The 23,783-nt window shown below is 38.2% G+C and overlaps 1 protein-coding gene across 5 annotated transcripts in view; it reads left to right on the top strand.

The window, feature by feature from the left end:
* Positions 1-23,783, top strand: part of PARG (poly(ADP-ribose) glycohydrolase) — a 134,064-nt gene that overhangs the window by 48,882 nt on the left and 61,399 nt on the right. For all 5 annotated transcript variants that reach the window (XR_009212849.1, XM_058436491.1, XM_058436489.1 and 2 more), the window contains 2 exons: positions 11,164-11,256; positions 16,620-16,777. Coding sequence is in view for 4 of the 5 variants with exons in the window: in XM_058436491.1 (XP_058292474.1) it covers positions 11,164-11,256; positions 16,620-16,777 (251 nt within the window). In the remaining variant the exon portion in view is untranslated. The remainder of the gene's footprint in view (positions 1-11,163; positions 11,257-16,619; positions 16,778-23,783) is intronic.

The raw sequence follows: 23,783 nt of genomic DNA, 5'->3' as shown, positions 1-23,783 counted from the left end.
AATAGCATTAAAAAACCATAAAATACTTAGAAATAAATTTAACAAAAAATGTGTAAGACCAGTATCTTGAAGACCATAAAACATTGCTGAGAGAAATTGAAGAAAACCTGAATAAAAGAATATCTACCATGCTCATGGACCGGATGACTCAGTGTGGTTAAGATGTCAGTTCTCGCCGGGCGCGGTGGCTCACGCTTGTAATCCCAGCACTTTGGGAGGCCGAGGCGGGCGGATCACGAAGTCAGGAGATCGAGACCATGGTGAAACCCCATCTCTACTAAAAATACAAAAAAATTAGCCGGGCGTGGTGGTGGGCGCCTGTAGTCCCAGCTACTCGGAGAGGCTGAGGCAGGAGAATGGTGTGAACCCGGGAGGCGGAGCTTGCAGTGAGCCGAGATTGCACCACTGCACTCCAGCCTGGGTGACACAGCGAGACTCCGTCTCAAAAAAAAAAAAAAAAGATGTCAGTTCTCGGCCAGGCGCGGTGGCTCACGCTTGTAATCCCAGCACTTTGGGAGGCCGAGGTGGGTGGATCACTTGAGGACAGGAGTTCAAGACCAGCCTGGCTAACATGGTGAAACCCCACCTCTACTAAAAGCACAAAAAAATTAGCCAGGCGTGGTGGCGGGCACCTATAATCCCAGCTAGTCAGGAAGCTGAGGCAGGAGAATTGCTCGAACCCAGGAGGCGGAGGTTGCAGTGAGCCGAGATCATGCCATTGCAATCCAGCCTGGGCAACAAGAGTGAAACTCCATCTCAAAAAAAAAAAAGATATCAGTTCTCCCTATATGCAGTTCCAATCATAATACCAAGCAGGTATTTTGTAGAAAATGCAAAGCTGATTCCTAAAATTTATATGGAAACACAAAGGACCCTTATTTACAAAGAAATTGTAAATAAGAAGGGCAGAGTTTGCAGACTTATGTGAATTGCTTTGGATACTTAGAATAAGACTATAGTAAACAAGACAGTATGTGTGGTGAGTTGAATAGTGTTCCCCCAAATTAATGTCCACCTGGACTCTCAGGATGTGGCTTTATTTGGAAATACAGTCTTTGCAGATGTTACTAGTTAAGATGAGTCCACACTGGATTATGGTGTACCCTAAATCAATGACTGGTGTCCTTATGAGAGAAGGAAAGGACACAGAGACAAAAACACTGAGGGAAAACGCTTATATGATGATGGAGTTAGAGATTGGAGTGATGTATCTGAATGCCAAGGAACCCCAAGGATTGCTAGAAGCCACCAGAAGCTAGGAAGAGGCCAGGAAGAGCCTTAGAGCCTTCATAGGGAGTGTGATATTACCAACAACTGGTTTCAGATTTCTAGACTCCAGAACTGTGAGATAATACATTTTTGTTGTTTTAAGCCACCTGGTTTGTGGTTCTTTGTCACAGCAGCTCAAGGAAATGAATACAATATGATACTGACATAACAATCAAATTGATCAGTGGAAACAAGTAGTAAACCCAGAAACAGACCCATGTTTATACAGTCATTTGGTTTTCAATAAAAGTGCCAAAGCAATACAACAAGGGAAAAGAAGTGTCTTTTCAACTAATGGTGTTGGCGAAACTGGATTTCCATGTGGGCTTAAAAAAAAATTGCCCCTTCCCACATACTATACATAGAAAATAATTCTAAATTCTAACTGAAAAAGCAAAAACTATAAAGCTTCTAGAGAAAAACATCTTTGTAGCTTGGGAGTCGACAAAGATTTCCTAGGACATCTTTATAGCTTTTATAGCTAATGGGAAACATTAGCTATAAAAGAAAAAAACTCATAAATACTTGTGACGAAAAGACATTAGGAAAATAGGCAAGCTAAAGACAGGGATGCCAGGCACATTGGCTCATGCCTGTTATCCCAGCACTTTGGGAGGCCAAGGCAGAGGGGTCGCTGGAGTACAGGAGTTCAAGGCCTGCCTAGGCAACTTAGGGAGACCTTGTCTCTACAAAAAAAAAAAAAATTAATTAGCTGGGCATGGTGGCACATACCTGTGGTCCCAGTACTTGGGAGGCTGAGGTGGAAGGATCACTTGGAGGCCAGGTGTGGTGGCTCACACCTGTAATCTCAGCACTTTGGGAGGCTGAGGTAGATGCACTGCTTGAGCCCAGGAGTTCAATACCAGCCTGGACAACATGGCAATGGTCTCTATTAAAAATCCAAAAATTAGGCCAGGCGCGGTGGCTCACGCTTGTAATCCCAGCACTTTGGGAGGCCGAGGCGGGCGGATCACGAGGTCAGGAGATCGAGACCATCCTGGCTAACACGGTGAAACCCCGTCTCTGCTAAAAATACAAAAAAAATTAGCCGGGCGTGGTGGCGGGCGCCTGTAGTCCCAGCTACTCGGAGAGGCTGAGGCAGGAGAATGGCGTGAACCCGGGAGGCAGAGCTTGCAGTGAGCCGAGATCAGCGCCACTGTACTCCAGCCTGGGCGACAGAGCGAGACTTCGTCTTAAAAAAAAAAAAAAAAAAAAAATCCAAAAATTAGGCCAGGCATGGTGGCTCACGCCTGTAATCCCAGCACTTTGGGAGGCCAAGGCGGGTGGATCACGTGGTCAGGAGATCAAGACCATCCTGGCTAACACTGTGAAACCCCGTCTCTACTAAAAATACAAAAAAACATCAGCTGGGTGTGGTGGCGGGTGCCTGTAGTCCCAGTTACTCGGGAGCCTGAGGCAGGAGAATGGCGTGAACCTGGAAGGCGGAGCTTGCAGTGACCCGAGATCGCGCCACTGCACCCCAGCCTGGGTGACACATGGAGACTCCATCTCAAAAAAAAAAGGAAAAAAAAAAAGTCAAAAATTAGCCAGGCATGGTGGCACACACCTGTAGTCCCAGCTACTTGGGAGGCTGAGGGTGACAGGATTGATGCCTGGGAGGTCAAGACTGCAGTGAGATGTGGTTGTATCACTACACTCCAGCTTTGGCAACACAGTGAGACCCTGTCTCACATAAATAAATGGAAATAAATAAATTTTAAAAGACAGAGAGAAATATTTGCAAAATGTTTATCTGACAAGGGACATATATCCAGTATATATAAAGAACTACAATTGAAAAATAAAAAGACAGCCAACCTCACTAGAAAATGAGCAAGAGTTTGAAAGGCATTTCACAAAGGAAGGTATACAAATTGCCAATAAGCACATTAAAAAATGCTTGATATTATTTGTCACTGGAGAAATGCCAGTTATAACTAGAATAAGATATTAGCTTGCAGGCGCTAGAAAGGCTAAAAGATAAAATGTAGGTAGCTATATGGAGCAGTTGCAACTCTCATACTTTGTTTTTGGGAGTTTAAAATGTACTACAATGTTGGAAAAAGGTTTGGCTGTTTTTTAGAAAACTGAACATATACTTACCCTATTACCCATTAATTTCATTTCTTTCTATACCTACCTATGAGATATGAAAATATATGCACACATAAAGATTTGTAGAAGAATGTTCATAGCAGTTTTACTTATAATAGCCAAAACCTGGGGACAGCCGAGGTATCTATCAACAAGAGAATGAATAAACAAATTGTGGATGTATTCATACAATAAAATAATTTTTGTATTTTTAGTAGAGATAGGGTTTCACCATCTTGCCCAGGCTGGTCTTGAACTCCTGGCCTGAAGTGATCCACTTGCCTTGGCCTCCTAAAGTGCTGGGATCACAGGCGTGAGCCACCACGCCTGGCGTGAACTCTAGTTGCTGATATGCAAACTGAAGTAATGGGGTGGAATGCTTGCAGCTTACCTCAAAACGCATTAAAAAATGCGTTGATATATGGTCAGAAGAATGGACAGATGACAACATGACAAAAGCAAATATAAAATGTTAGTCATAGAAACCAAATAGTATTTGGGTGTTCATTGTATAGTTATTTTAACTTCACTGTATTTTTGAAATTTTTTATAATATTGGGAAAAATGGTTCTCAAAGGGGAATGATTACAAAAATTATTGTACTTCTCTACTTTGGAATACTGTGTAGCATTTGTCATTGTATAATATGGAAAGACTTTTTAGGATTTCTCTTAAGGCAAAAACAGGTTGTAGAAAAATATAATATTTTAAAAATTAACGTAACACAAAACTATGTGTTTATATGCACACATACCTAAGTTCTCAGAAGAAGTTTGGGGAGGAAATATGCATCTGTTTATATCTGAGAAGAGGATATCTTGGCAGTGGGCTTATGGGTAATACTTCTTTTCTTTTTGTTTACATTAATTTTCTTCAGTGAAAATACATGACATTTTTAAAAACATTTTGCCTTTAGTGATGTAAAAAATGCCTTTTTTGTCATATTTGGTGAGAAAAAATACTAAATTGAGCAACATAATTTCAACTGATAAATGCATCTATGTAAGAGGAAAAAGAAACTTAGGTATAAATATTGGTTATGTTAATATTAGGAACATAGTTGATCCACCCACCTCAGCCTCCCAAAATGCTGGGATTACAGGTGTGAGCCACCACGCCCGGCCAGGAAATTTTTTTTAAAGAAGCATTTCAGACATATACAAAAATAAAATAGGATAATGAACCTCCCTGTTTCCATCACCCATCTTCAGTATTACAGGCTCATGCCTGTCATCCCAGCACTTTGGGAGGCTGAGGTAGGTGGATCACCTGAGGTTAGGAGTTTGAGACCAGCCTGGCCGACATGGCGAAACCCCATCTCTAAAAATACAAAAATTAGCTAGGTGTGGTGGTGTGTGCCTGTAGTCTCAGCTACTCAGGAGGCTGATGCAGGAGAATCGCTTGAATCTGGGAGGTGGAGGTTGCAGTGAGCTGAGATCATGCCACTGCATAATGAGACTCTATCTAAAAAAAAAAAAAAAAAAAAAAAAAAAATATATATATATATATATATCATAGGATTATGAGGATATTTCCTCTTTGCTATTTAGGTTTTGGAGTGGTGTACTTCTTACTGAAAAATTGTCTAAAATTTCACATCCTAGACTTTTCATATAGATTTTGATTTTTTTTATTAAAGAGGATTGTTAGTAACTTTTCACAATTTTATTAGGATGTAACTAGGTTTAGACCAATAGAGAAAACAGAGCAGCTTGTGCTATTTCTTATATTCATTGATTTGTGATTGATTTTTTTAATTTTTTTATTATTTATTTATTTATTTATTTATTTATTTTGAGACAAAGTCTCACTCTGTCGCCCAGGCTGAAGTGCAGTGGCACAATCTCGGCTCACTGCAACCTCTGCCTCCCAGGTTTAGGCGATTCTCCTACTTCAGCCTCCCGAGTAACTGGGACCACAGGCATGTGCCACCACACCCGGCTAATTTTTTGTATTTTTAGTAAAGATAGGGTTTCACCATGTTAGCCAGGATGGTCTTGATCTCCTGACCTGGTGATTTGCCTGCCTTGGCCTCCCAAAGTGCTGGGATTACAGGCATGAGCCATCACGCCCGGCCTGATTACTTTTGTAAAGCTGTTTGCCCTAAACTGTTTGAAAAAGATCTATGGAAATATTTTCTTTTATTGAAATAACACTGGTCTTCTCATTTTGCGAGCTACAGATTTCACTTATTAATTCAAAGTTCAGTAGTCAATATTTAATACTTTCCATATGTCAGGTATGGTACTTAGTCATGTATAAATATGTATTTCATAAATATTAGAGCACATTTAACAGATGTATGTAGTTAATCAGATATTCAAAGAAAGAAGAAATAAGTAAATATCTCTTTTCTATTTGTATATTTAAATAATTTATAATGTTTTGATGTTTGGCAGATTTAGTTCCTTTATTTTAGTAGCTTGTTTCTATTTGTAGAGAGAAGAAAAAAAAACAGCCTCTCCACAGTCACTATGATGTGGTTGCAGTCATTACTGCCCTCCTAGGTTAGGGCTGATGTATTGGGGGTCACAGGGAGAGGATAGGGCTTTGTGCCATGAGATTCATGAGGTCAGTGACCACGTCTGTTACTATTTACTCTTCTGTCATCTTCTGGCACAATTCCTGACACATAATAGTGCCTCAGGTATTTGTTTATCAGCCAGTCAAATGAATGAACAGATCTATAATCTAAGGAAAGGAGGTAGGCAAAATAGCAGTATAATTTTGAAATTTATTGTATCAATTCTGACTGAAATATATGTATAATATATATTACATAGATATACAGCCAATTTGTGGGACTAGAATAAAAAGTTGCTACACACACACGTGCACACGCACAGATCAAAACACTCGCTGTATGTAATCATCTATGCAGACTATCCAGTAGAGAGCAGGGTTTTACTTGTGGGAGAATTTAATACAACTTTCTTTTTTTACTATCATGTAAATGCTTACCTCCCTTATAATCATCATTATCATCATAATAAGTAATATATGTTTATTTTTCTTTAATTGTTATAGAAGATTTGACCAATGGCTCTTGATTTTCTTGAAGTTAGGAAATGACGTACATCTTAAATAACTTTTCCCTACTTGCATCCCAGTTTGCATTGTACAGGTTATAAGGTCATGGTGATATTTTAGATTATGCATTCCATCTCAAACAGTAGTTTAGTCGCTTATGTTCTTAAATGACATTTTTAGGTTCCCTTTATGTGTTTCCAAAGCAGCATTAGACATAGGTCTGGAGTGTTGACAGTTGTGAAGAAGTACAGTGCAATAATGCTTCATCAGATAAGTAAGCAATATTGTAAAGCTTGTCAGCAGAGCACTGCAGCAGCCACTCATGTCAGTTTTAAAAGACAAAGGTGGATACCCAAAGGAGACGTGTCAGCCTATTAAGACACTTAAAGTTTAGTATCTTTAGGTTTAACATGGTTGAATAGGCACTTCCCTCTGTCCTTCCCACTAATTACAGCGAAAAACAGGCGACCTTGTATGTAAAACAAACATAAGGCTCTGAAAGATCGAAGACCACTGACCAGCAGGGACTATGGGACCCTAGGAGAGTACATGGTACCAAAGTGGTATCAGTAAAGACCTAGTGGGGAGCTTGAACTCTCACCCCAACCCAGCACTATCAAGGTACCTCTCTCACTTTCCACTTTGGGTACTAAAGGCTGACTGGGGAACATGAATTTTTACCCTCAATTGCTACTAATGAAGTAGCTATCCCATTCCCCTGCTGGCATAGTATCTCAGAAGGCCTGCTCTGGCTGAAGATTTAAATAAGATCCAATTATTGAAAATCTTTATTATAATACCCCAAATATCCAAATTTCAATAAAAAGTCACTCATGACCAGAAAAGAATCAGGAAAATCTCATCTGAAATGAAAAATGAACATCAATAGTCACCAGGAGAATACAGATGTGAATTGTCTGATGATTATTTTAAAGTAGCCATTACAAGAAGGCTGAGAAACATACTTGAAACAAATGAAAAAATAGAAAGTCCCAGCAAAGAAAAAAAAAACTATCCAGAGAAACCAAATGGAAATTTTAAAACTGAAGAATATAATAACTGAATTTTAAAAATGGAATAGACAGGTTTAATGGAGAATGGGGATGATAGAGGAAAGAATCAGTAAACTTTGAAGAAATTAAGAGAAATTACTCAGTCTGAACAGCAGTGAGAAAATAGATGAAAAAACAAAACCCAGAGTTTAGATATAATATTTGTGTCATTGTATGGACAGAAAGGGAGGGGAAAGTGGGTGGGACTGAAAAAATATTCAAAGAAATGATGGCTGAAAACTTCCAAAATTTGACAAAAGTCATAAATCTACAGATTCAAGAAGCTGACTGAAACTTAAGTAGGATAAACCCAAAGAAATTCATACCAAGACATACTATAATTACATTTCTTAAAACCAAAGGCAAAGAAAAAATCTTGAAAGTAGCAAGAGAGAAATGACACAATGCCTATACAGAAAAGCAGTTTGAATGACAACGGATCTCTCATCAGCAAACATGGAGACCAGAAAGAAGTGACACAAAATTTTGAGGACTAAGGAAAGAATTGTCAACCCAGAATTCCATATCCAATTAAGATATTCTTCAGAAAGGAAGAGGAAACCACGATGTTCTCAGGTGAAGGAAAAGAGAACTTGACATCAGTGGACCTAACATAAAGTAATGTCTAAAGAAATTTCCTGAAACAGAAAAGAAATTATAAAAGAAAGGAATCATGGAACATCAGGAAAGAAGAAAGAACAACAAGGAGTAAAAATATAAATATAATAGACTTTTTAAAAACTTTTTTGAATGTTGTAAATTATGTTTGACTTTTTTCACTGTCTTCAAATATTGTAAAACAGTCTAGTATAGTTATCAATGTATGTAGAGGAAATATTGAAGATATTTACATTATAAATGGAGAAGGGTAAAGGAATTTAAAGGAAGGTAAAGTCTACACTTTACTGGAACTGGTGAAATGTTGACACCAGTAAATGTTGGTAAGTTATATGTAATGCAGTCCTTCAGTAGCTACTTTAAAAAAACATCTATTCAAAGAGATGCAGTCAAGAAACATTTTAGATAAACAAAAATGGAATTTTAAACTATGTTCAAGTAACCCACAAGGAGGAAGGGAAAAGAAAACAGGTAAAAGAAATAAAATGAAATAACAGATTTAAGTTTCAGCATATCAAAGACTACATTAAACATAAATGACCTAAATTCATCTATTAAAAGACAGATTTGCAGTGAATTTTAAAAATGACACACTGCTATTTACAGGAAGTGATTTCAGACAACAATATAGGTAGGTTGAGAGTAAAGGTAGCTTTATTTATAATAGTACAAAACTGAAAACAACCAAAGTGCCTCTCAGTAGGTGAAGTTGCTAAACAAACTGTTATATTCATACCATGGAATTCTACTTAGTAATGAGGAGGAATCAACTATTGATACTTGCAATAACTTGAATGCCTTTTAAGAGCATTAAGCCATGTAAAAAAAGTCAATTTCAAAAGACTTTATGTTTCCATTTAGGTAATATGGCAAAATTTTTCAGCTGAAAAACAAATTAGTGGGTGTTAGGTGTTAGGCATAGTGAGAGGAAGGAAGCTGAGTGTGACTATAAATGGGTAGCATGAGATCTTTATTGTAGTGGAATGGTTCTGCATCTTGATTTTCGTGGCGATTACAGAAATGTACATGTGATAAAATGCCATAGAGTGATACATATTGTACTGGTATCCTGGTTTTTAGTATGTTATAGTAATGTAAAATGTAACCATTGAGAGAAACTGGGTGAGAGGTATACTGTACCTCTGTAGTATTTTTGTAACATCCTGTGAATCTATAATTATTTCAGAATAAATAGTTTTAAAAAGCAAAAAGGCCCGTAGTCCTAGCTGCTCAGGAGGCTGAGGCTGGAAGAGATTTTTTGAGCCCAGGAGTTCAAGGTTACAGAGAGCTATGGTCATGCCACAGCACTCCAGCCTGGGCAACAGAGCAAGACCCTGTTTCTAAAAAAAAAAAAAAAAACAAAGATAAATTATAAACAGGAAAAGTTTGAATATTTTAAACAAATGCATTAATATATTTTATACATTTTCAGGTATAGAGAAGCCAGTATCTTTAGTGCATACCTCTAAAATAGTAGAATGTCATCTATGAATATATGATTTTTTTAAAATTTAGTTTTTTTTTAACAGAGTTAAAGAGGCAGATTATAAAGAGGCAGTCATTTGACTACTCCAAAGTCTTTTTAAAACAAGTCCCACTTTAGAAGATTAGGATTTAGCTCTTATTCTCACTTTCTCTACTACCATAAATGCAAACCTCATTTCTACCTCCCCATTTTCTCACTATAGTTTTCATATTCATTTCAATTACATCAGTAGTCTGTTTTTTCAGTTGGATAGTACAAACACTATTCATATATGGGCTGTGATTGCTTTTCCTCTCTTAAACAACTTTTTGTTTTCTCCAGAATTAATAATTGTCTTTTGTTTACTTAATTTTCCGTATGCTTATGATTAATTGAATTTCAAACTCTCTGAGTTACAAATATCCTTCTGTTCATTCTGAATATGTTTACTCATTATCTTAATTTTAAAAGAGAAGTAAACATAGGTTGGGTTTTAGAGTTTTGGTGTAAAGAAAATTCTTAGTGTTAGAATTTACTGGCAAAATCAGGGCAAATATTCTTTGTTACTTTTTCTGTTTACACACATACCCTGTCCAGCTGCAGATAAACAAATGGTTTTACCTTTATTTCAGCTTAGTTCCTAATTTTTGTCAAGAGTCTGTTTCTTCATCGATTCCAAACATTGGTCACATAGGGAAGTAGAGCTGTGGCATAGAGACCAGAACACTTAGGTTCTTTTTCTGATTTGGTTTTAGTTGACCTCAATGTAGGATGATCAGGTAACCTCCTTGGCCTCAGTTTTCTCTGTAATAGTGACAAGATCAGACTAGATTATAACTGAGGCCTCTTCTAGTTAAAATGTGATTAAAAGTAGATAAAGTATTTACTTCAGTAGTGACTGTATATGTAGTATCTCTAAATTAAGAATGTTGTCATTTCCAGTACTTTTAAAGAAATACCCTGATGTTTAGAAAGAAATTAGATTAAAAGGTGTTATAGAGAGGGGAAATTTTATAAAAGACAAAAATGGACCATGCACAGCATCTTTGTTGTGCTTCAAATTATGATACGGGAATTGTGGTTTTCACTTTCCAAGGGTGTCTAGAAAAGAGAAATTCTAAGACCATCAGAAACCTCATTGTTTATTACCCAACAGATTAGATTTGACCCATAGAGTATGCTCTGAAGTCATTAATGTGGCTTTTATGGAGATTTCTTCAATTGTAGACCATTGAAACTAGATGGGTCCTTGGGGGCTTCTAAGAGAGTCCTTGGTGTCTAGCAGCTTCTAGTTGATATAACCAAGGGCACAATGTACTGTTTTCCATTTGCAAGTGTTTTTACTTTATTGTGAATGTTGTGTGAGGGATATTTGATATTTGGGATACTTAAATTTTTTTCAGAGGGCATTAAGGTGAATTGCCTTAATGCCAAATATACATTTGGAAATGAATTTGTAAGTTTATTTGTATACACCTGTTGATGCATTTTTACATTGTGTTTGGTGATGCTGATAGTGTGCCACTTTATGGGGTTCCATGAAAAGCAGATATGTAATTTCATAACAAACATATTCATTGGTTATTATATTTACTGGTTATTGTTATTCACATAACTTATTTTATTGGTTTTCAGGTACTTGAAGAAGCAGAAGCTCAACATTTGTATCAGTCCATCTTGCCTGATATGGTGAAAATTGCACTCTGTCTGCCAAATATTTGCACCCAGGTTAGTGGATGTAGCTTCCTCAGTAGCTTCCCTGAGACTGACAGTTGAATTTCCCTTAAACTCGAATGGCCAAGGTCACAGAGAGAGAGAGAGATAGACAGACAGAGAGAGAGAGAGGAAGAGAAGAGAAGAGAAGAGAAGAGAAGAGAAGAGAAGAGATGGGAAACAGTTTTTGCCAAAGAGTGTAGTAATTTTGCTGTATTTAAGGAAAAGGTTAGAGGGTAGAGAGTACTACAAAAGGACATTAAAAATGCAGCATTCCATTCCTCAGCTTCTGTTTACACTGTTGAAGCTTGTTTACTTTGACTTTTTCTCTCTTTGTTTAAATAACCTCTAACTTAAAAAAGTATTCATTATTTCAAAACATACTAATGGATTTGGAATAGCGTATTTTCAAAATGACTTAATACTACCCACTCCTTCCTAACCCTCCCCCAAAGTGATGTATTCTATAACAAATGAGTTAATGATACTTTCTTAACTTTTTTTGAGACAGAGTCTTGCTCTGTCACCCAGGCTGGAGTGCAGTGGCATAATCTTGGCTCACTGCATCCTCCATCTCCTGGATTCAAGCAATTCTCCTGCCTCAGCCACCCAAGTAGTTGGGATTATAGGCATGTGCCACCATACCCAGCTAAGTTTCTTTTTTTGGAGTGCAGTGGCACAAATCCCAGCTCCCTGCAACTTCTGCCTCCTGGGTTCAAGCAATTCTTGTGCCTCAACTTGCCAAGTAGCTGGGATTACAGGCGTGCGCCACCACACCTGGCTACTTTTTGTACTTTTAGTAGAGACGGGGATTCAGCATGTTTGCCAGGCTGGTCTCAAACTCCTGACCTCAGGTGATGCCTTGGCCTCCCAAAGTGCTGGGATTACAGGTGTGAGCCACTGTGCTGGCCTTAACTTTTAAAAATAAAGAATCCTGTGTTTTATTTTGTTTGGAGTATGCTAATTATATATTGCTACATAACAAATTGTATCAAAATTAATGGCTTAAGACAATAAACATGTATTATCTCGCAGCTTCTGTTGACTTTGGGAGCAGATTAGCTGACTGAGTGGTTGTGAATCAGGATTTCTCTTGTGGTTGCAGTGAGAATGTCAGCCAGGGTTTCAGTCATCAGAAGGCTTGCCTGGGGCTGAAGGACACACCTCTAAGTTGGCTTACTTACAGAGCTGTTGGCAGAAGGCGCTGACATGGGCCTCTCTATAGGCTAATTGATTGTCCTTATGACGTAATAGCTAACTTCCCCAGAGCAAGCAGTCCAAGGGAGAGAGCAAGGAAGCTGCAGTGTCTTCTATGACCTATTTTTCTCAAGGTACCTAGCATCACTTCTGCTGTTTTTCTGTTCATTAGAAGCTAGCCGATACCCAAGGGGAGGAGTATTAGACTCCACCTCTTTTTTTTTTTTTGAGACTGAATTTCACCCTTGTCCCCCAGGCTGGAATGCAGTGGCATGATCTTGGCTCACTGCAACCTCTGCCTCCTGGGTTCAAGTGATTTTCCTGCCTCAGCCTCCTGAGTAGCTGGGACTACAGGCATGTGCCAGTACACTTGGCTGATTTTTTTGTGTTTTTAGCAGAGACGGAGTTTCACCATTTTGGCCAGGCTGGTCTCAAACTCCTGACCTCATGTGATCCGCCTGCCTTTGCCTCCCATGGTGCTGAAATTACAGTCATGAGCCACCATGCCGAAGACTCCACCTCTTAAACAGAGGAGCATCAAGGAATTTGTAAATGTATTTTCAAACCTTCGCAGGGTTTGTTTTGTTCATAATTTTATTCCTGTGTTTCTCACAACCGTTCTTGAATTTGCCTTTGTCTTTTATTTCTAGGGCCAACGCCTCTTGCTGCATGGCTGCTAGCCAGGGTTCTGCTAGCATTTTACTCCACAGGGGCCCTATGGACATTTGGGTGGAACAATTTCTGAGTGTGTATGATGGTCCCATGCATTGCAGTATGTCATTAGGACACCCCAAAAACCACAAATAGGGTCACTGGGGCAACCAGAAAACAACCCATCCATGTCCAAATGCCTTCTTGGACTATGCCACCTTCAGTTGAGACCCATGAGGTGTTTTCCAGTGTGGTGTTTTCAATTTTATGTAACTTTAATTTCACCTCAGTAATGCATTGTGTCTGAAATAAGTTTTACTATTGGGCAGGGGAAATATATTTTAAAACCTATCTTCTTGTTGTTTCTGTTGGAAGTTATTTGCTTAATCATATTCCATGTTCTTTTTCCTTTCTCTCCTTACTTAGTAAAATCTCTCCCTACCTCCCAGGTATGCCTGTCTGTTACTTCCCCTGTGAAGCCTTCCCTGCCTCCCAGGCAAGGTTCATCCCTCCTGAAGCACTCAAATCATTGTTTTGTAATTCTTGTCATTGTATATCTCTTACCACTGGATTATAGTCTCCTTAAAGGGAGATCCTCTTTGTGTCCCTGGTTTGCATGGTGCTTAATTATATGCTTTTTGAATTCAATATGTAGTTCATAATCAATAGTAGGTAGTAGGTAGCCTTTGGGTGTGGACCATTTAATCCTCTTCTCTTCCCCTCGTGCATATGAGAGTTTCCATATTTTAATGAGAAATTTTTGTTCAAAAGCATCTAACTTTGTAAACTATAACAAGTCCCTTGGAACCAAAATCAGACCCCTGGGTCCTCAGCTTTTTGTCCTGGCTTCTCCCAGTGACTTTCTTCTCTATTAGCATATCAATGGGGAGAGCATGGAAATTCTGTGTTTTGCCCCTTTTTGAAAAGTCAATCTCTGCTGTGAAAGTTAAGATTTTTATTTGAGATCAAAATACGTCTTGTGGCAAGTTAAATTGTATATGTTGGTGTTTAATAATTTATCACATTGAAGTACTCTAGGCCAAATCTAAAGGGTAAATTTTAGATTTATCAAAATAAAATTAAAGGAAACAAATTTGGTCAGGAACTTTTTGAAATGTCTTGGTTCACAGTAACCAGCCTCTTATTTTTGTTGAGCCGAGTGCTTGACGGTAAGATTTACATCTCCTCATTTCTCCAAATAATGAGTTTTTAGGCATTTCTCCTCACCAAGAGAGGAGAAATCATTAACTCTATTTAAAATTATACTATTTGTTTATTTGGGAGACAAGAAATGTTTGTGTTTGAAGTCCATTAAGCCTGAAATATTTACCATTAATTTTTAAAATCATTTTTCTGAATAACTTGGTAAATGGTAGTTAAAAACTCATTTCTTTCTAAAACCAAGCAGCACTTTGCTTGAAGCCATTGATGCACTGTCACCTTTTCTAAACTCGTTGCTTGGTTGTGAATAAATGCACAGGATGGAAAATGGAGATCAATGTTAGCTCTCTATTTTTCTCAGAAATGGTGATTGCTAAGACCTGAAGGGGAGAGAATTTTGTATAACATAGTGCAAATAGATTCTTTACCTTTTTTGCTAATTTGTTTACCTTTGAATTTTTCCAAGAGAAATAGTTGAATTGCAAATTTAATCTGTTCTTTTTTCTGGCAAACTCTTATTCTAGCAGTGGTGTGTACTTCTGTACTTAGAAAAGCATTCATTATTCAGCACTGCAGTTTTAGTTTGTCTTGCCTGCCCTTTCCCCAGATTCATTCTGGGTGTTGACTCCTGAGGTATGATCAGGACAGTTTGCTCTAGGCATGCCATTTTGAGATGGGTGCAGTTACCCAAAACTCTTAGTTCTGGGTCTTACTGAAATGTAGAAGGAAATGCATCTCTAAATATTTTGTGGGAGCATTTTGAAACGTAACAGCTGAAGGATAAACTGGTAGTTGGTCCTTGATTTTATCAGCATGTCTTTAAAAACATAGTTTAACATTTAAAATATGTTGACAAAAAGAGTGAAACTCTGTAAAATATTTGAAGAGATTTATTTTGAGCCAAATGGGAGTAACCAGTGGCCTGTAACACAGCCCCAGGAGATCTGAGAACATGTGCCCAAGATGGTCAGGCTTGGCTTTATACATTTTAGGGAGACATAAGACATCAATCAATACATGTAAGGGGGCTTACAGGTCTTAGGTAGATTCAAAGATTTTCTGATTGGCAGTTGGTTGGAAGAGTTATTATCCAAAGACCTGGAATCAATAGAAAGGAATATCTGGGTTAAGATAAGGGTTTGTGGAGACCAAGGTTTTATCATGCGGATGAAACCTTGTAGCAGGCTTCAGAGCTTTTATCAGAGCTAAAAAGGTACCACACCCTTTCTTAATTCTCACCTGGAAAGGAATAGGGATTCTCTACAGAATTTCCCAACAGACAGCTTTGCAGAGCTATTTCAAAATGTGTCAAAGAAATATATTTTGGGGTAAAATACTTCAATTCTTTCAAGGTCTGCTGTCATGTGATGCTATACTCGAGTCAGGCTGGAATTGAGTCTTATTATTATAAAAAAATCTGTTTCATCAGTTTTAAGGTCTCTGTTTTCATGTTAATGCTGGTCACTTGTGCTGAATTCTAAAGTGAGGAGCATATAATGAGGCATGTCAGACCCACACTTCCTATCATGGTGTGGACTAGTGTTTCAGGTTAACTTTGGAATCCCCTTGGTCGAGAGGAGGAGTTCATTCAGTTGGTTGGGGGGGTTTGGAACTTTATTTTTGGTTTACAAACAGAATAAAACCCACTGAACACAATACTCAGGTCGTGTGGATTATACTGATAATAAAAGGTAAGTGAATTTGGTGGTATAACTAGAAGACATTTTAGACATAAAAGATTTGAAGGAAAAGTGTCTTACATCTTCCTTAACTTGGAATGTTTGGTTATGTAAGAAATGTCTATCTTTTTACAACTTATACATGTCCGTATGGTGGTTTTTACATGTTCTATTAATAGCTTTAATGAAGTTAGATTTGATTCTTATAAAGAAATTGTCAGTATGAAGTGTAATTTGGAATAAGAGGGTTAAGACTTATCTTAGATCATTTTATTGAGGACTAAGAAAGATGATTTTGGCCAATAATTTTTAATATAAATAAGAACAAAATTTAGCTTAAACAATGTTATATATTTTTGTTTCATCTTTTGTTTTAATTTTTCATTACATGGGCAATGTGTTTTTACTTGCTGAAGCAATCTTGTTTTTCACTAATAAGTAATGTTTTATATTCTCTTCACTATCATTATTATTGATTAGAAATCTGCAGTTTGTCAAATAAGTACATTTTCTGAATCATCCCTGATAAACAACCCTTGACTTTAACAATGTTGCTGATTTAAGGATTCAAGAATGGCCTGAAATTATTTCTGCCTTAATTTAGCAAATGCAATTTGGTGCCTCTGCTTTTGAAATTGCTAAACTAATTATTGCTCTTCTCGTCTGTATTTTTTTGTTTTTTTTTATCAGCCAATACCACTCCTGAAACAGAAGATGAATCATTCCATCACAATGTCGCAGGAACAGATTGCCAGTCTTTTAGCTAATGCTTTCTTCTGCACATTTCCACGACGAAATGCTAAGATGAAATCGGAGTATTCTAGTTACCCAGACATTAACTTCAATCGGTATGTTTTCAGAAAACACCTCTTTAACAATGAAAAAGACAAAGGTGGAAGGAACTAATAATATTTTTTGAATGAATTCCATAGGCCAAGCATTTTATATGCAGTTGTCTTATTTAATTTTTACAGTACTTAAGTGACATTTTCACCATTTTGCAGGCAAGGTGATTAAAGTTCATTGAGGTTAAAAGAACTTGATTAGGATCTAGGAGCTAGTAAGTCACAGAACTGAGATTTTATTTCAGGCCTGTCTTACTCCAGGGCCCATGTTCTTTCTGTTCTCTCAGATGATTCCCCAGTTCTCTGGACTCCACATGCCTCTTCAGTTTGATTATTCACGAGAACTTTTGTTGTGCTTATATTCCTTAATGCTGAAATACTGTGAAAGGTAGAGGAAAAGTCCTCCTTTCTACGAAGGTCTTATAAAATGAGAGTATAAAGTCATGAGCTGTCTTATGAGACTTGAAAAATGTAATTGTTTTGATGAAAAGTAAAAGGTGATTTTGACCCTTTATAGACATGGTTAATTTATCAGTGTAATATTTTTAAAAGAAAAACAAAAGAATGTTCAAACTGCTCAACTAAATTAATACAGTGTGAAGGTATTGATAAAGTTTTAGATTCCAGCCATTTTCCCAGGTGACTACTTTCTCTATCTTCTACACAAACAAAAATATTTTAAAGAATCTTCTTGGCAAATTAATGTTTTTTCTTCCCTCCTACTCACTACTCCCATATCCCCACCTCTGTTTCTTTCTTCACTTGAGAATTATCTTTATAGGACCCATGAATAGAATATATGAGTTTTCTTCCCTGATTTCAGTGTGAGACTTGAGAAAATTGCTGTAATCTGTGCCCCTTTCCCAGCAGGCTGTGTGTAATGCCCTTCACTGCCTCTGGTCACCCAGAGCCTGCCTCTGAGGGTGGGGCAGTGTGCAGAGTAGGAGATAAAGTCATAGAGCGGACACACAAACAAAACCCACTTTTGTTTGCCATACTGCTTTTGTCTCCAAAGTAGAATGATCAGTAACACCACTTTTTTAAGACGGAGTTTCGCTCTGTTGCCCAGGCTGGAGTGCAGTGGTGCAATCTTGGCCAACTGCAACCTCTGCTTCCTGGGTTCAAGCGATTCTCCTTTCTCAGCCTCCCGAGTAGCTGGGATTACAGGTGCGTGCCACCACGCCTGGCTAATTTTTGTATTTTTAGTAGAGACGGGGTTTCACCATGTTGGCCAGGCTTGTCCCGAACTCCTGACCCCAGGTGATCCGCCTGCTTCTATCTCCCAAAGTGCTGGGATTACAGGCATGAACCACCATGCTGGGTGTACCACTTATTTTAATTTGCCCTTTTAATACAGTTTCTTTAAAAACATTTTACTTTGAACTAATTTTAGACTTACAGAAAAGTTATAAAAACAGTACCAAGGATTCCTGTATAAAACTTAGCTGGCTTCACCTTGTGTTAACATCTTATGTAACCATAGTAAAATTAAGTTAACATTGTTTTAATATTATTATCTGTAGACCTTATTTTATTTTTAAAAACTTTTTAGGGGTTGTATCTCACTCTATTGCCCAGGCTAGAGTGCAGCAGCACTATCATAGCTCACTGCAGCCTTGAAGTCCTGGGCTTAAGCAGTCTTTCTCAGCCTCCCAAGTAGCTGGGACTACAGACATGCAGCATCATGCCTGGGTAATTTGTAAAAATTTTTTGTAGAGATTGGGTCTGGCTGTTTTGCCCAGGCTGATCTCAAATTACTGGACTCAAGCAATCCTCCTGCCTCAGCCTCCCAAAGTGCTGGGTTATAGGTATGAGCCACCATGCCTGGCTGACTATAGACCTTATTTTGATTCTACCAGTTTTTCTTTCTTTTTTCTTTTTTTCTCTTTTCTTTTTTTTTGTTTGAGACAGAGTCTCGCTGTGTTGCCCAGGCTGGAGTGCAGTGGTGAGATCTTGGCTCACTGCAGCCTCTGCCTCCTAGGTTCAAGTGATTCTCATGCCTCAGCCTCCCGAGTAGCTGGGATTACAGGCATGCGCCACCATGCCCGGCTAATTTTTTGTAATTTTAGTAGACACATGGTTTCACCATGTTGGCCAGGCTGGTGTCGAACTCCTGACCTCAGGTGATCCGCCCACCTCAGGCTCCCAAAGTGCTGGGATTACAGGTGTGAGCCACTGCACCTAGTCTGATTCTATCAGTTTTTCTAGTATCCTTTTTCTGTTCCAGGATCCTACCCAGCATCCCAGTTACATTTAATTACCTAGTCTCCTCCAATGTGTTCCTTGTTTTTTCTTTTCTTTCATGATCTTGACAGTTTTGAAGAGTACTCATCACAGTTATTTTGGAGAATATTCTCAGTCTGGGTTTGGCTGATGTTTTTTCAGGATTGGAATGAGGTCATGCATTTTTGGCAGAATACCACAGAAATGATCCTGTGTCCTTCTCAGTGCACCGTATCAGTGGGATCATGATACTTCTTATTACTGGTGATCAGTTGGCGAAGGTAGTGTCTGCTGGCTTTTTCCACTGTGAAGTTACCATATTTCCTTTTGTGATTAATAAATATTTTCCAAGAGATAAAACACTATGCAAATGTTGTTTTGCCTCACATTTATCCCTACTAATTTTGGCATCCATTGGTGCATCTTGTCTGCAATGATTATTACCATAGCATTTGCCTGTTGTGAATTTTCTGCTTCCCTCTTCTACATTTGCTAATTGAAATTCCATTGTAAGGAAGAGCTATCCCTTTTCCCCCGTTTTTAAAATATCAGAATGGACTCATGGATATTTATTTTGTTGTGTCAGTTTAAATTAAATAGTATTATTTATTTTACTGCTTTAATTATTCTAGCTTTGGCCATTAGGGCTCCTTTAGGTTGACTCCTATGTTCTTTTGATAAGCCCCATCCTTTTTTTGAGCATTAACTTTCTTTCTGGAATCATACATTGTTCCAGGTTCATGTTACATTTTCCATGCCTCAATCTTGGAATCAACCATTTTCTCAAGGATTCCTGGTCTCTTTTATTGTACAACGGTATTTAGAGACCAACATCTGGGTGATAGGTGTGCTCATTGCTGCTAGAGTGTCATTGTTTCTAATGCAACTTACTTTATGTGGGCAGCATTTCTTATAACTCCACATGGCAGCAGAGAAATGAATTCACAATTCTCTCCAATATCAGAGTGTCAGCCCCAAAGACCGTATTTTTAGCCTTTTAAAATTGGAGAATGTTTTTCTCTCTTAAGATGAGAAGAATTCTAGAATTCAGCTGGTTAGTTCCTAATGTAAATTTTTAATTAAAAAATTTAAAAACTAGACATTTCAGTGCATTTATTGTGTGTTTAGCAGATGAAAGTGTAGCAGATGACTTTAATATAAGCTGCTCTTAGACTGTGATAATTCTTGGGTTATGTTTTTATGACCTTCAAACATTAAAATATTGATGATAATTTGTTATTATATATGATTACTCTCCACTATGAACACTAAGGAAGGGGCAGCAAAGAATGAAAAATAATGTTATCTAAGAAAATTTCTTTAAAATACTAGTGTTAGCAAACAGGATAGTATTTTTTTTTATATAATATGCTCCTTGGTTACATAAATATTAGTTGCAAGGGGCATATTTTTAATCTATTTTTCAAGTTTGTACAGTAGGTAAGTTTGTTTTTAGATACTGGTATTTAGTCAGTGTTTAGTTCAAATGTACAATGAGCAACTGCAATATTCCCCACAGTGTATTAAGTGCCATGAGGTTACAGAGAAAGGAGAAGCCAGTTTCTGAGTTCTTACTGTTATGTAGTATTATCTCATTTTCAAACCTCACGTCACGGATGCCCTTCTCTTTTCCACATGGCTTTTATTCCTCCTTCAATACTCAGTTCATGTATCAGTTTTTCTGGTGTCTCAGATTCTGCTAGGATAGGTTTGCTACTCTAGGTTCCTATGCTAGCATGTGTGTACCTCTGGAGAGGTACACAGCACCATGACGTTTTATTAAAGAAAGATATAATTTAATAAAGGAAACTTTCCTCAAGGAAATAACTTTTCTTGCTGTTGTTGTTTTGAGACAGGGTCTCATTATGTTGCCCAGGCTGGTCTCAAATTCCTGGGCTCAAGAGATCCTCCCACCTCAGTCTCCAAAGTAACTAGGACTACAGGTACATGTCACCATGCCCAGTGCAACTTTTGAATTAAGTACAAAAGGGTGAATAAGAGTTTTGCCAAGGAGAAGGAGAGGTGGTTGCATTCTAGGCAGGGGGAAGAGTATGTGTAAAGTCACCGTTGCAAGAAGGACCTGACATGTCCAGAGACTGAGAGAAGACAGTGTGGTTGCAGCACAGAGAGTGAGAAGGAGCATGGAGATGGGAGAGGCTACAGAAGTAGCTGGAGGCTGGACCATACTGTGCCTCACTAGGCCATCTGAAAACAACAGGAAGTCATTAGAGGATTAGATATGTGGGTAGAGAGAGAGACTAGCACATGTGTTCAGATTTACATTTTCAAAAGTTTATTTTGGCTGTAATGTGGGAATCAAGCAGAGAGGGGCCAGAGTACATGAGTTTACCCAATTGGAGAGGCTACTGCAATGCACCAGGAAAGAGGATGGTAGCTGGGATAGTGTAGGGGAGGGGACAGAGGTGTGGAGACATTTGAAGGGGTAGCCAGAGTGATGGTGATGGACAGGATTGGTAGATGGGCGGAGAGGCATCCAGGGTACTTCTTAGGTTTGTACAACCAGATGTGTGCCTTTACTGTCCCCTACTATTCCTACTGTACTACCTAGACTACTTCATAATTGCTTATTTAATCATTTCAGTGGGGCAGGGATCTTAACTGTCTTCTTTGTTATTTTCACAAAGTCTCATGCATTGTAGGCCTTCAATAAATGCTTCTTGAATGAATGAAAAGAAATTTTACAGCTGAAATATTTGAGAATTAAGTGACTTGTTTTGAGTAATGGAGCTGGTTAGTGGCAGAGTGCTAAGACTATAATTTAGACCCTTTGTTCTCAGTCTTTTGTCTTTTACTTTTCATATTATATCTTAGGAATTACGAGATGTTTTATTTTTAAGCCACATATAATCAAACATAGCTTTTACTTCTGATTTCGTTAGTAATTGAGGTAGAATTGAGAGAAAACAGAGAGCATTGGAATCTGCAATTGCAGTTATATAAAAAACCTGTTTCACAGGCGTGAGCCACTGTGCCCAGCCCATATATTACTTTTATGTGCAGAAGAAAAAATAGTTAAGGGAAGAACAAGTCAGTTGTCAGAAATCAAGCTGAACACAAAGTGAATAACAGTGGACAGTTTTTGTAATTTGATTTTGAGGGTGGAATTTCACAGATTTTTTGAGGCTTTTCCAAAAAAGCTAGTGTGGATAGCTTCTTTCCAATTACTCCTCCATAGACACATTGTCATTGTGTCTACTTCACCCTATTTTACTTATTCAGCATATAGCATTTTATTTCTTATGGAAGAAATAGAATCCACAGAGTTCTGTGGGGAGCAAAGACCCACTGGTGCTGGATGGCTGACAGGCAGAGGTCAAGATATCTTGGGAAGGCTTGGCTTTGGTGACTTCCAATTTCCTGTAACCAATTACCAGAATTTACATTCATATATATATCTTTTTGTTTGTTTGTTTGTTTTTGTTTTTTTGAGACAGAGTCTCGCTCTGTCGCCCAGGCTAGAGTGCAGTGGTGCCATCTCGGCTCACTGCAAGCTCCACCTCCTGAGTTCACGCCATTCTCCTGCCTCAGCCTCCCGAGTAGCTGGGACTACAGGCACCCACCACCATGCCCGGCTAATTTTTTGTATTTTTAGTAGAGACAGGATTTCACCATGTTAGCCAGGATGGCCTCGATCTCCTGAACTCGTGATCCACCAGCCTTGGCCTCCCAAAGTGCTGGGATTACAGGTGTCAGCCACCGCATCTGGCCAATTTTAATATATATTTTAATTTTAAAAGACCTTTGTTTTTCAACCAAACTTCTGAGTGGGGAAGTCTGGGGCTTCTTGGCGATGGCAGGTTTATCTTTTTCATTGTACATGGTCATTTATCCTGAAGACTGAGCTGGTTAGCACTGAAAGTCAGCATGTTGGGCTTGATGGGAATCAAGCCTGGGCCATTTTTTTAAATGAAGGGAGTATTAATTAGAACAATGCAACTGCTTTATGTAAATAAATGTTGATTTTTTTTGCCTGGGCATTATGTAATGCCTTATTTTAGCGCAAGTACCTTAGCTTACTCAGCATTATCTGAAATTCATTTACTTGTCACATTAACCATCTGAATTAGATATTGATTAGGAATTGTTGTTACACTCATTTTTCAAATGAGATGGAAGCTTAGAGAGGGGAGGTTACTTCACCAGGTTAACACAGTAACTAGTAGACTTGGGATTCAAACGCAGGATGTAGTCTCCTTTGAGAAGCTGTGTCCCTTAACCATTCTGCTACACAGTCTCCCTTTGAATGAACTGAATTAATAATTCTTACCTCATGGCTAGTCAAAAATTAGAACTATTTTTAGAAATAATTATTGATCTATTAAATGAATTAAAGCCATTCGTTAAGTCCAGAGTGACCATGACGGATTTAAGCTTGCAGCAAATAGCATTCTCACCAAATAAGAGTTTAAGTAGTTCCATTGAAGATTTGAAATCAGGCATATTCTTGTTTTCCTAGGTGATGGATGTTCTTTTGGATACCAGAACATGAAAAATGAATTAAGGCAGGTAACCCAGTGTTAGTCTCCACAATGTTGTAGAGAATCCTAAGCAGCCAGGATGTCTGCATTTGCCTTTCACTGTGAGATGGCGTGTGTTTTAATGAGCCTAAGCTAGCAAATAATAAGAACAACAACTGTACATCACCATTGATACTGTCTTTTGATGGCTTGCTTTGATTCTGTCCATGGAATTTTCTAGATAGGGAAGCCTCTCTACTGATAAGGTTCAGGGAGAGTAAATGAATTGTTAGCACAACTGGAACGTG

Source organism: Hylobates moloch, unplaced genomic scaffold (genome assembly GCF_009828535.3).
Source record: "Hylobates moloch isolate HMO894 unplaced genomic scaffold, HMol_V3 SCAFFOLD_3, whole genome shotgun sequence".
Classification (NCBI taxonomy): Eukaryota; Metazoa; Chordata; class Mammalia; order Primates; family Hylobatidae; genus Hylobates; species Hylobates moloch.
Note: the sequence above shows the minus strand (reverse complement) of the source record. Positions and strands in the feature narration are given on the sequence as shown.